We start from the raw sequence: 13,083 nt of genomic DNA, 5'->3' as shown, positions 1-13,083 counted from the left end.
TAAGTCCCTTTTGGGTTATGCATTTTTCACAAATCAAGTTATCTTTTCACGTATGCTTTCTTTAGGATTATTAGCAGGATGCTAGAAATAAATAATTTCTGGGTGATGAGTGGTCCATAAACTATTTGTTTGCTATTTGTTATTTGTGGTGTGTGCCTGGGTTGTTAAGACAGAGGGGTGGTCTTGCTTCTTCCCGATTGGAGATTTGACGTAATTAATACAGAAGTTGAAAAAGCAACCAATAGCAAATGTTCAAAATGCCAGTAGAAATTTCTGAATGGATGATCATATGCACTGAGCTTAGCAAGGCTTTTAAGACTGGCAAACATTTTCCTGACTTCCTTACAGTTATCCAAATACTCATTAATAGTAAATAGATGTGACTTTCCACTCGAAGAACAGCAAACCAAACAGAAGTGTTGAATTTATGAAATGAGGGATATTTTAAACACTGTTCTACCAGCTCAGGAAAAACAAACATTGAGAAGGAGTTTAAAAGGGGGAATCTCTGAAGATGAGAGAAACTACTTGATGAGACCCATGAGCAAATATGAGAGAACTACATTCAGCATTGACGTGTTGAGTTTGGGTTTGTTTGTTTTTTTTCCATTGGTCAAAATCAAGGTCAAACTGCTGCTGACGACAGTCAGTGACAAAAGGCAATTTTTGGTGGGAAGGTTGTTGCCTGATCATATTGGAAGCTAAACAGACGCAGCCCAGTTTCAACCTTTGAACTGACTTTCAGAAGATGACAGTTATACCAATGTTGCCAATTTTCTTTGAAAAAGAGAGAAACAGGCACAACATAGCTTCCTGCCCCTTCTCAATCAGCTGGTGTCCCCCTCTCAAAATCTTCTGCAGAGAGGACCCTTTCCTTGACGTGTGTCTCCCCTCTCTGCATCTGTGCCCATGAATCCGGAAGTTTTAGATGGCATTTCTTGTAAAGTATCAGAGGGGTAGCCGTGTTAGTCTGGATCTGCTTTTGCATTTCTTGTACAGGAGTTGTATTGGAGCAAACACCTCGCCTTTAGTTGCCGCATTCACTATTAAAGAGCCAAAGGCTGTAGCAGGAGCAGGCCTATTCATGCTCCAAAGGCCTAGTGCTCTGTTGCAGCTCCGTGCAAATGAACTGAGCAGCAAAGAGAAATATACTCATCTGAAGGCAGCCAACACGAATTTCAGGCACACAAGAAAATTTCCATTGGATTTAGTAGTCTCAGGGAGACCTGTAACAGTGTAATCATTAAACGGTTAACCGATAAACAGGAGCTTATCGGTTACTGTAATGGTTACACACAGGTTTCCGTGTAATACAGAGGCAGCAGCGCAGGGTAGCACCAGCTCCTAGGGAGTGGGACCAGCACGGGGGAGCCGGTATGCACTGGAAGCCGGTTTAAAAGCCAGCTTTCAGTGAGCATCAGCTGCAATGTGGGCTCTGCAGTATAAGCTTTATACAGCTGAGCCTGCGGCATGTAACCACTAAAGATTTTTAAAGGTACCTATTTAATCACTTTTTAAGATCCCTAGTCTCCAGTAGATGTCTTGGGAGCCAGACTGTAGTATAGGTTGAACCATTCTAAAAGGGTGTCAATAAAGAGGATGGAGAAAACTTGTTCATCTTGGCCTCTGGGGATAGAACAAGAAGCAATGGGCTTAAACTGCAGCAAGGGAGGTTTAGGTTGGACATTTGGAAAAAGTTCCTACCTGTCAGGGTGGTCAAACACTGGAATAAATTGCCCAGGGAGGTTGTGGAATCTTCATCACTGGAGATATTTAAGAGCAGGTTAGATAAATGTCTATCAGGGACGGTCTAGACAGTACTGGGTACTGCCATGAGGGCAGGGGACTGGACTCGATGACCTCTCGAGGTCCCTTCCAGTCCTAGTATTCTATGATTCTGGTCCAGCAATATCCAAGGTCTGGCAGGACCACAGATTTTGCTGGACCAGAGTGCCCTGGCAACTGATAGCAGGGACCGGTTGGGGGCCTGTGGCAGGGAACTGAGCTAGGAGCAGAGCCAGGGCCCAGCCAGGGGGCCAAGAGAGGAGCCCTAGCCCAGCCAGGGGGTTGGGAGCCGAGCTGGAGGCCGGCAGCAGAGAGGCCGGAATTTGACCATTCAGCAACGGTCATGACCCATAGGTGCCCGACTAGGCAGGTCCAACCTATATGGCATTTCTGCAATGTGAAGCTTTTATTCATGGTGAGATTTTATCTTCAAGGTGCCCTGACAGAATACACACAAAGAATCCGTTCCTACCCCAAGGACCATCCATTTTCAGTTAAATAGACAGGCTAAATATATTGCCACATTATAGTACATACAGTACAGCCTCAGGGTTACAAACACCTCAGAAATGTAGGGGGTTGTCCGTAATTCTGAAATGTCCATACCCTTGAGCAAGACGATACGGTTCTTTTAAAAGTTTACAACTGAACATTGACTTAATATAGCTTTGAAACGTCACCGTGCAGAAAAAAGTGCTGCTTTCCCTTTATTGTTCTAGTAGTTTACACTGAACTCTGTACAGGACCCCCTGACTTGCAACGTGATTGGTTCCCTGGGAAACTTGCCAAGTCAGGGGCATAGTAACTCTCACCCTCATTGATGATAGGCACCGTGCGCCATTGTAAATGTGGGCTGAAGGCATAAGTCAGAGGTTTTTTGGCCCTTTCTCCACTTTTAAAAAAATCTTTGCAAATGCAGGGGGGTCTCAACTCGGAGATTTCCTGTACTGTATTGTCCTTGCTTTGGGGAGGTGCAGAGAGGTGTCAGCTGCTGCCTGCTTGTATATTTCCAGTTCCAAATAAGGTGTGTGGCTGATCTGTGAATTACTCTGGTGTTAGTAACTCTGAGGGTCTACTGTACACACAGTGAAAGGTATAGTGTGAAAAGAAAGATAATGAGCAGCTGAGTAATCTCACACAGTGTCCAGCTGGGAAAATTGGAAAGAAGAGGGGAGTTAAAGGTATGTTTAGAGAAGTTTAGTGAGATTCTCCCTTTGGCGGGGGGAGGAGGGAGACCAAAAAGCATTGATGCAACGTGATACATTGCAAAAGCAAAAAATAATTCTGAAACTGTTGGCTGGTATTTTTTTTTTTAAACCCTGATTTTTATTATTCAACTTGAGATGTTTTTGTATTTTTTTTTTAAGTGGCCATTCCCATTCGTGATTTTATAAATTCACTGCCTAAATTAGTCACTTTCAATCTGTTTACCATTGTGAGCCATTTAGGCAGCTTTCTGTGGGCTATGTGGCTGCATCCAAGCCATAGATATGCTACTACTTATAGATCCCTGGATGGATACAAATTTCTATCTGTGGAGGCCTGCACCAGGCTCGCTGGCACGCCCCTGGATAGGAGATGCAGACAGCTGTGTATAAGGAGTGGGAGTGGGCTGTGGGAGGAGGCAGGGCAGTACAGCCATGCCAGACCTGCCAGTGTGAGGTGAATGGTGGCCGCCCATGCTGGTCCTTTTCCCACTGCAGTTCCCGAGAGAGCCCTGTGGTTCCATGGATATCGATTTATATCCTTGATGACTATGCACATCGGCAGATATACATCGTATCTATGTAGAGTTCTAACCCCCTGTATGGCCCTGAGGATGTGACATGAGCTGCAGCTGTGTGTTAATTGGGCCGCAGGTTGAAAACCACGGGTCTAAATCATTGCTAGAGGAGGTGAGAGAGGGGTGAACTCATCAGAGGCAGGGAAATCATCCGAGCCTTTCCTTGAACTGAGCAATGGAATTTTGGGCCTCGAGACCTCTTCAGCACATCTATGTAATGTGCTTACTAAGATGATCAAAACTCTGCTTCAGCTACACACTTCTCTACCCTTCCTCTAAAACGTTGTGTGTCTTACCAATTTGTAGTGCTAACCGCTTCTAAAATCCCTTCTGAAATGAACGCCGGACAAGATATCTGTGTTCAGGGCCGCATCTCAAAGCCGAATTGCTGCCCATGTATTTGATATGCTTGTTGGACTTTGTAATCACTTGTTAGTATCCTTGTAAAACACACAGAGCTTAAAAAAGGAATAGCCCAGTAATACTGGAGAAGTACAAAATAGAGGAGGATAGATTATCTTCTCTTCCTACCTCTTTTATGTTTCCCCGCCTTTCTCGCTCACATTCCTCCTCCTCCTCCTCCTCTTCCTTACAGCATATAGAACGTAAGAATCATTTCTCTAGTAAAGACTGCACCTGCTTTAAGATTCGACATCCCCATTAGGGGCTCTTTCCAGAGAAGTCATTTCCGTTTCCCTATAAATTATGCATCTCTGTACATTTAAGATTCCGAAATGAAGACTACAACAGAAAGGTGTTGCTGAACATTGATCTGCTCTACGGAGTTGGCTCCTTAATACTTTATACAGGCTTGAATGCAGCTTACCGAGAATGATGCTCCGTTCATTGCTGTCATAGCATTTCTACACCACTAAATGCTCTGGGAAGGGAATCCTCCTGATTTCCGGAAACCGTGAATTTTGAACCCTAGTCTGTGTGTTCTAAGACGGCAGTACGATGGGTAAGTCGAGAAGGCAAACTGGGATTTGCTTAGCAGAAGAAGCTGGCTTTCCTCTCAGAGGCCCTCCTTCCTGAACTGTCGCTCCTGTCTCCTGGCTAGACTCTTTCTTGCGTCCTGTTGCCTCCTTTCCCCATGCCCTTCAGAGGGTCCACAGGTGTTTGCATGGTTTTTTCACTCTCCCTCCTGCACACAACCCCCTCAGACTATTGGGGCATGATTCCTGTCTTAATTTACCCCAAAGGCCGATGGAAATAGAGCTTCAGGGATGAACTAGAGTAGAAACTTGAAAGGAGAAGATGGATTCAACCACTCAAATGCCAGTTCAGATAAATGCTATGTTTTATGAGTTAAAATTCATACTGTATGTGGTTTGCACATCAAGCTCTTGTGAGCTGTAGCTGGGCATTGTTAAATAACAGCAAACCTAGGGATTACTGCATTTCAGCAGGTTTGTCTTCCTCTGTGTATTACTCGTGTATTAATTTTAAACACATACAACACATTCTCCTATAGGCTGGGGTGTATGTGTTTTGTAATATGTTTTGAAATACATTATGGTTTGGTGTGATGTAGAAGCTGAATGTGTACTTATTAGGAATAATTTGCATTTGGTGTATGTATATGTATACAGATAAGGGATGAAAAGCTGGGTATACACATATACAAAAGCTGTGTGTATATGTATATACACACACACTATATGCTCCGTCTATATACCAGAGGGAAGGAATGTAAAGTATATACAATGGTGTGATGTGCTAAAAAGGTTTTATCAGCAGGAGCTGAATTCTGATAAAATGTTTATGCCAAATCATTATTTCCTTCTATGTCTTCTAGCTAGCTGTATGTATAATGTAATCTACTATATCTATGTTTTCAGAGAATTTTTTGAAAGAATTATGGCTGATATAAATAATGTTTATAGGCTGTAGGTGTGCATATACAAACAGGCACATTTATAATAAGGGGAGACAGTAGAAAATATATGTTTGATACTGTTTTGGGATCCCTGCAAATTAAAAGGACAATATATTTATTTAAATGGACAATATTTGAAGCCTATTTCTGTGGCCCAAAAGCAGAAGTGAAGATATAAAATCATTGTTAAAACTGGTGTGGATAACTGATATTTTAAATATGGACTTTTTGGCCATAATCTCAAATAACTGTATCCCGAATGTTATACTTTTATTTATGCATTTTTGCCTTTTTTGCTGCGTGTTTGAACGGTGCCTAGCACAATGGGGTCTAAATGGCTGGGCTTTGTCAATGCTTGTGCAAAGTGAAGTAGAATGGAAATGCTGAAATATTTCATTATGAAGATTGCCGTCTTGACTAGAACAAGCCTGCACGTACCTGCATGAACCTGAATTTCAGCTTCTCGGGTCAGTTAGGGTAGAAGTGATTTTGCCATAAGATGGGAGCTCTCTGAAAGGATCAAAATTCCCCCAGAGAGTTGCATGTGGCTATAGCCAAGGCAAGGATGATATTTGCCCCTAAGAGTCTTGCTTCTCAGATTTTACTAGTTCACTTCTACCCTAACTGACCCGAAGAGCTGCAATTTCTCTTTGAAGAAAGTAGCTGCCACTTTGTGTTTTCCTTTGACAAACTTTTCCTTGAGAGAGAGAGAGATTCCTTTCTTTTCAAAAATGCAACAGCCACCCAAAAGAACTTTTCTATTAAAGCCTGTCACCCCAGCTTTTCATCCCTTATCTGGTGATAGCAAGTAATGAATTTTTTATTTTCTGCAGGGCTCACCCTGAATCTGACAAAGCATTGTGTCAGTGCATATGTATAAAAAGGCCACTAATTGAAATTCAAATGTAATGAGCTGAAGTTTTTGCTATTCACCACAGTTGCCTTTGTTTTAGTCCGTGTACGCTCAGTGCACCTAAACAATGCAACCCTCGCTTCTACTTTTAAATGCAACAGGAATAAATTAAAAGGGAAGAAATCTTTCTGGTTCATTCCAGAAGTGAAAAATAGTTTGCAAAACAAGAACCTTTCTCGCACCTTTTTATAGGGGAGAATCTTTGGATGGAATAAGAATAAAAAAACTTGCTGCTTAAAAACTTGAACATGCAAATGTGTTTCTATTGCCTAGGTAACTATTATGGAACACCCAAACCTCCCAGCCAACCCGTCAGTGGGAAAGTGATTACCACTGATGCTTTGCAAAACCTCCAGTCCAACTGCAAGCAGTCGACGCCAAAACGAACCAAGTCTTACAATGATATGCAAAATGCGGGCATAGTGCACACGGAGAATGAGGATGAAGATGATGTCCCTGAAATGAACAGTAGCTTTACAGGTAAAGCAAAAAATATTCTTGTCCATATTCTAGGATACACTGCATTTTTCCCCTCTCCGTCAGAGTCCTGCAAAACTGCCGCTTTTGGATTGAACCACATTGTAATCTGGATTAGAAATATCCCTGCTAGTAACAATACATTTTCCCCTAGCTCACAGATTATTTAAAAATGATTGGGATTAACCTAGATGGGTATCCCGTTCCCATACGAAATTGTATAGCAGCAATGGGCAACCATTTTTGGGTCAAGGCGCCACTGACCCACAGAAAAATCAGGCAGGAGCCGCACAGAAGTGAAAAGCAAAAAAACCCCTCTTCATTGATGTGGCCCCCCAAATGAGAAGCAGAAAGACATTCCCCACATTCCCCTCTCTCACCAGACACTGGGGGCCCCGGGCTAGTAGATTTTGTGGGGCCCCCTGGTTTCTGGGGTAGGGCCAAAATGAGGGGTTCAGAGTATGTGTAGGGGCTGCCTGGAAGCAGGCTTGGGGTGTGGGGTCTGGGCCTAGGGGTGGGAGGGCTGGATGGAAGGGAGGGTGCAGGAGCAGGGTGGGGATGCGGGGGCTGGGCGAGAAGGTGGGAGCAGGAGCGGAGGTCTGGGAAGAAGGGGGTGCAGGATCCGCTTCCCCACACACATACACAGTTTGGAACCCTTATCCCAGTTCGCCACTTTTTTTTCAAAACTCCCTACAGCTGAATATAAGTCCTCATATCATGTGACTTTGCAATTACCACATTCCCCTTGCAGGACCTGTTGCTGTTAAAAGGCCATTCTGAGATCTCATTAAGATCCTTTCTAATGGGAACATAGACCCTGACTAGAGGAGTTCGCTGTGAAAACAACACACTGCTTTGCCTTTTGAAGAGATGGGAGATGTATATTCGCTATAAATCCTCCCGACCCGTGTTTCCATTCTGTGAATTAATGAAAGATACAAATAATCTGTCATTGTAAGATCAGACTTCAGTCTCTTGTCTCCACCAAACAAGCACAGAATCTGGATAGAAAAGCATTGGTCCACCCAGGTCAAAAGAGTTTCTCTCTTTCATGCCAGAAATAACCATATTATTATTCTCCCTGTTCTGCAGAGGACCTGTCTCAGTCTTGTGTTTACACTAATGATCTGACTGGGGAATGAGTCATATTTTAGTTTCTTAAACTTGCCAATCTCTACTTGAAAATATTTAAAGGCGCTAATGCTAGATACCAGCAGTAGGATTTCGAACGAATCTTGATCTTTTCTGGTTTAGAGCGTGATCGATCGGTGCCGTTCCTGCTTCCAGAAACAGCAGGCAGGGGTCCTACATGGCTTGGAGTTGGGATTTTAGCTGTCCAGTAGCTCTTGGTTTGGAAAGCTTTCATGGATTTCCACCCCCTTCCAGGAGCAAAGCTCCCTTTCTAAGCTATGTCTGCACTTAGCAGTCTGCAGCCGTATCGCTTCAGGGTTGCAGCTGTGCTTTTGTACTGCTTCGGTGTAGATCATTGGTTCTCTGCCTGTGTGTGGGCCAATTGGCACGCAGCTGCAGCCCATGTGACATCCTCATATATGCGTGTGTCCATGCGGCCCACGTTGCATGGAGAGAGGTGCGTGTGCCGCTCTCCCTGGTAAATAGGTTGAGAAGCCCAATGGGAAGAGTCTCCTGTCACTCCAGCGTCCCACGAGGCAGTAGCTAGGTCACCATTTGACCTAGCACTTTTTGCGTGGGGACGCAGGTTGGCCGAACCTTGCTGCTCAGTGTGTGGAGGGATTTTCACATTGCCAAGCGTGGCATAGCTGGGTCAGTCCAATTTTCTAGTGTAGACCAGTCTCAAGGCACAACACTGTTTCTAACCTCTGTCAACAAAGGCCTGATCGACACTCTAAATCAGTGATGGGCAATCGAGGCTAGTGAGTGGGACACACGCGTGGCCCTCCTTCATCTCCATGGGCCACAAGGTTGGAATCGGGTGTGTGCACTAGCGAGGGATGTTAAAATGCCTTTATTAATTCAGGAATCATGTAACCAGTGACAATTTCTGTGGGGATGGGGTTGCGGGGTTGCCAGATGGTTTCACAAAAAATACCAAACCCATGAAAAAAATGCCAGGAAAAAATTCTATTGAACAAAAAAAAAAAAACAAAACAAACCAGGCCTCGGGAAAAACAGAAAATATCGGACGTTTTAGATGTCTGGTATTTTCTGAACTTTTTTACTGGACGGAAGGCACAAATACTGGTCTGTCCTGTTCAATTCTGGACACCTGGCAACCCTAGCCTTGCGCTGCTGTCTCTGTCTCAGAGGCAGGCCAGAGCTTTTGGCAGTAGTGCGCGTGGGAAGGTGGCTCCGTGGCTTAAAAGCTGGCTACCATGCCTCTTGTGCACTGGTGGTCATGCTGGCCAACCTCTCCTCTGCCCACCTGTTCCCAGCGCTCAGGAAGCTCTGGGAGGGATGAGAGGAGAGAAGAGGAAGGGGGGGGGAGTTTGGTAGAGGCTGTGTGGACTGGGGGAGGGGTTGGGAGCCGGGGCAGGAGAAGGCAGGGCAGAGGCTTGGGAGGCAGGGGTGACATGAGGTTGGGATTGGGGTCGATCACGGGGTAGGTGATACCTGGAGTCTGTAGTATAATTAGGAGCAGCAATCCAAATAGTGTGGAGCAGCTCCTAGTGGTTAAGGATGTGAGGAGTTGTTCAAGAGCCCATACAATGTCCCCATTTTGGAGGTTGGGTTGGGGTCTCAGGGATCCAAGAACCCTCTGTTCTCTCCCCGCCCACTGGGACTGTGGTATTGCCATGGGTTTTACAGGGAAGGCCCTTGGAGATGAGCAACATTATAAGCCCCCCTGGTTGTGGGCAGAACGGATTGTTTCATGCTGCCACTCACAGCAGGGCTTCACGACGCTAGTACAAAACAGCGGAATAAAGTATGTTAGTCGCTTGGTATGGAAGTGTGTTTAATAGGAAAGAACACCACCACGTCACAGATTGTCTGTAGCACATGTGCTCTAAGGTACCCTAAGCAAGTCAGAAACTCTTCTAGCCACTCCTTCTGCTGAAAGGAAATCTTATTCTTTTGGGTTCCTGTCCCACCAGATTTTTTTTGTATGTGGGCCTCTGCACCCTTTCAAAGCCCCATAGAACTAAGTTACTTCATTGGACCCCAGTTTGCAGAATTGGGGCTTGAAAGTAAGGATCTGAACAGATAACCAGTTACCCAGTAAGCATACCCTTACTAGTTAACTGGTGTAGGGAGCAGCCCCCCACCCGCGGCCTGCCCCTGGGCGGGTCTGGAGTCGGCGGCAGCCCCGGCACTGGGGCCAGAAGCAGGAATCCTGCGGGCTGGGGTGGTAGCTCACCAGGGATCTCACTTAGCCAGCGAACCGGTTAAATGTTCTGTTAACTGATTAATCGGGATTTTACATCCTCACTTGAGAGTGAATAGCTACAGGAGAAATCACTACCCCTCTCCCAAATCCTGTACTTCAAAAGGTAAGGTGAGTCTTTGGAACCAACACGAATGCAGGTTTGGGCACAAACAAATTGGGAGGGGGAAGAAAAAGTGGTACAGATATTTGAGTGTGGTTACCAATAACCCTCTTTGTGATTCTGCAGCGGATTCTGGTGACCAAGACGAGCACAATATACATAGTACAAGAGAAACCGCACCACCGCCTGTGAATAATAGCGTCACCGCCGTTCCCACCACGGAACCATCTCAGAAGCTCCCTCAATACCTACCTCCTTCTGCAGAGGAAAACCTAGGTCCTCTACCTGAAAACTGGGAGATGGCCTATACCGAGAATGGAGAAGTCTATTTTATAGAGTAAAGCTCGTATTTTGTTGTTTTGTGTGCGTGTGCGCGCGCGTGCATGTAAAACCGCTGTCTGCAAATGCAAATACACACCATGTGTATTTACTGTCTGTGGCTGCTTTTGAGAACTGAAAGATCTTGACGAGTTGTAAGATGTTGTTGCAGCATGTGCATTTCCTGAATGGATCATGCAGCTAAACTCAGAGGTGTTGGAGAGTCAATACATTTGCGGGGCAACTGTTGCGGGGTTTTTACAGAGCGAGTTCAGGAACAACTAAAATGATTGCTCAGTTTTCTAGTTTGGGATGAAAGCTCCTAATGAAAAGACGCTAAGAGCGCTCTTTCAGTGCCTGCCTGTGTACATCAGAATGATGAGGGGGAAATTGCTCCAGCCCCATGCTCAGTCAGTAGCAAAGCCAGGGAACTAACTTGGCTTTTCTCATTAAAGAGAAGGATCCAAATTGTATGCTGACTTGTGGCTTCCCCAGGGTATAACCAGCATTTGGCAGACAGTCTTTGGTAGAGCCAGTGGGTGGGTACTTTTTGGCTTATCTTTGTAGTGTCAGTTGCCTTAAGATGGTCTTAATACTGAGTTTTTTCCTGCCATAAATAATAGTCTGTAATTGTACTTCAAGAGAGCTTTTCCAGACCTGAACAGTGGCTAAAACAGGACTGGCTAGTATAAGAGATTCCTCAGGCAGAGTTATCCTCAGCTAGTTATCAGAGGCTGTGTCCAGACTCCATGCCTCCGTCGACGGAGGCATGTAGATTAGCCAGCTCGGAAGAGGGAAATGAAGCCGCGATTAAAATAATCGCGGCTTCATTTAAATTTAAATGGCTGCCCCGATCTGCCGATCAGCTGTTTGTCGGCAGATCGGGAGAGTCTGGACGCGATGCCCCGACAAAGAAGCCTTTCTTCATCGACACAGGTAAACCTGGTTTCACGAGGCTTACCTGTGTCGATGAAGAAAGGCTTCTTTGTCGGGGCATCGCGTCCAGACTCTCCCGATCTGCCGACAAACAGCTGATCGGCAGATCGGGGCAGCCATTTAAATTTAAATGAAGCCGCGATTATTTTAATCGCGGCTTCATTTCCCTCTTCCGAGCTGGCTAATCTACATGCCTCCGTCGACGGAGGCATGGAGTCTGGACACAGCCAGAAAGTTCAAATAGTGGTTACAAACTAAAACAAGACACTAAACAAATCTCTTAGCTGTCTTAATAGGTAGGGGGCAAGGAATTTGAATTTTGGTTCTGAACGTTTGTATACTGTCGTAATGGAAAGAGGCCCTCTGTGTACACGCCACAAATACAGTGCATCCCGCTCCAAAGCTGGCTTTTCTGGTGTCTAGTACTTAGACCAGAACCTCAGCTTGGACACATTAAGAATCCCAACTATTTTCCATGGGTAAACTAACTGCCAAATTGATTGATTTGAAGAGGCTGTGCTACGTGATTTACAGGTGGGAGTGACGGTGATCCTCCGAAGACTAGAAACTGACGCTATTGTGTTCATTGAGAGAGATTCTTGGGAGGTCACGCCACCAGCAGAGGCAGACTGGCACTAGGGATGTGAAAGGTTATCCCGTTAACGGGTGAGGCTTGCCAGTTCCGGTTAACCCCTGGCGACTAGAGCAGCTCCAGCGACTAGGCAGCTCCAGCCCCAGGGTGGCCCACCACAGACAGGGACTGCTCCAGTTGTCCAAAGCAGCGCCTGTCTGTACGTTGCAGGCAGGAACTGGCTCTGGTCATCCGGAGCAGCCTCTGCCTGTGCCATGCCCAGGCCTGCTGTGGACTGTGCCTGGTTGTCGATGCCCCCCAATCCTCCTTTATTCAGTTAACTTATTAAACATAATGTTTAACTAATTAAACAGGATTTTACATCCCTAACTGCATGCACTTCAGATGGATTCTTCACCCACAATCTCCACCGGACATGGCCAGTTATGCTAGCGGCAGTAGGGTTGAGCCTGAGAGCCGGTCCATGCCATTCCCGAAGGTACCAGACCAGCCAGTATTCAGGGATGCAGCAGGAGCCGCCCCTATTTGTGCATCAGTTTGAACTGAGAGGTGTTCGTAACATGGTGCTCTGCCCTCAGTTGTCTCTTCATGGTAGTTTCGTGCCACTGCCTTCATCCTCCGCAAAAAGGTTTTGGAGGCAGGGTGATTGATGACGTGTTTATGCCCTCTTTTAATGAGCTTGAAGACCTGACTTGCCAAATGGCCTGTAAAGATTTGTTAGCCCTTTTGTGGCAAAAACCAGGGGAGCGAAGGATGGCTCTGTTATTACAATCAGGTACGTGTCCTCCGTAACGCAACTCTGCATCTGTCCTGACTTCTGTGTGCATACTTGGTGCACTCGTGTTGTTACAAGTCAGGCCGCAAAGCAGGGAGAAGAGAGCAGACGGACGTGCTTCACTTCAAAACAAGTAATAATGATCTCAGCAATGGCCTGCC

The 13,083-nt window shown here is 45.6% G+C and overlaps 1 protein-coding gene across 31 annotated transcripts in view; it reads left to right on the top strand.

The window, feature by feature from the left end:
- The window catches only part of MAGI1 (membrane associated guanylate kinase, WW and PDZ domain containing 1), a 554,446-nt gene that overhangs the window by 442,995 nt on the left and 98,368 nt on the right, over window positions 1-13,083 (top strand). For all 31 annotated transcript variants that reach the window (XM_075938530.1, XM_075938537.1, XM_075938541.1 and 28 more), the window contains 2 exons: window positions 6,634-6,840; window positions 10,428-10,638. In XM_075938530.1, the coding sequence (XP_075794645.1) occupies window positions 6,634-6,840; window positions 10,428-10,638 (418 nt within the window). The remainder of the gene's footprint in view (window positions 1-6,633; window positions 6,841-10,427; window positions 10,639-13,083) is intronic.

Source organism: Pelodiscus sinensis, chromosome 11, assembly GCF_049634645.1.
Source record: "Pelodiscus sinensis isolate JC-2024 chromosome 11, ASM4963464v1, whole genome shotgun sequence".
Taxonomy (NCBI): domain Eukaryota; kingdom Metazoa; phylum Chordata; order Testudines; family Trionychidae; genus Pelodiscus; species Pelodiscus sinensis.
This window is presented reverse-complemented; position numbering and strand designations above follow the sequence as displayed.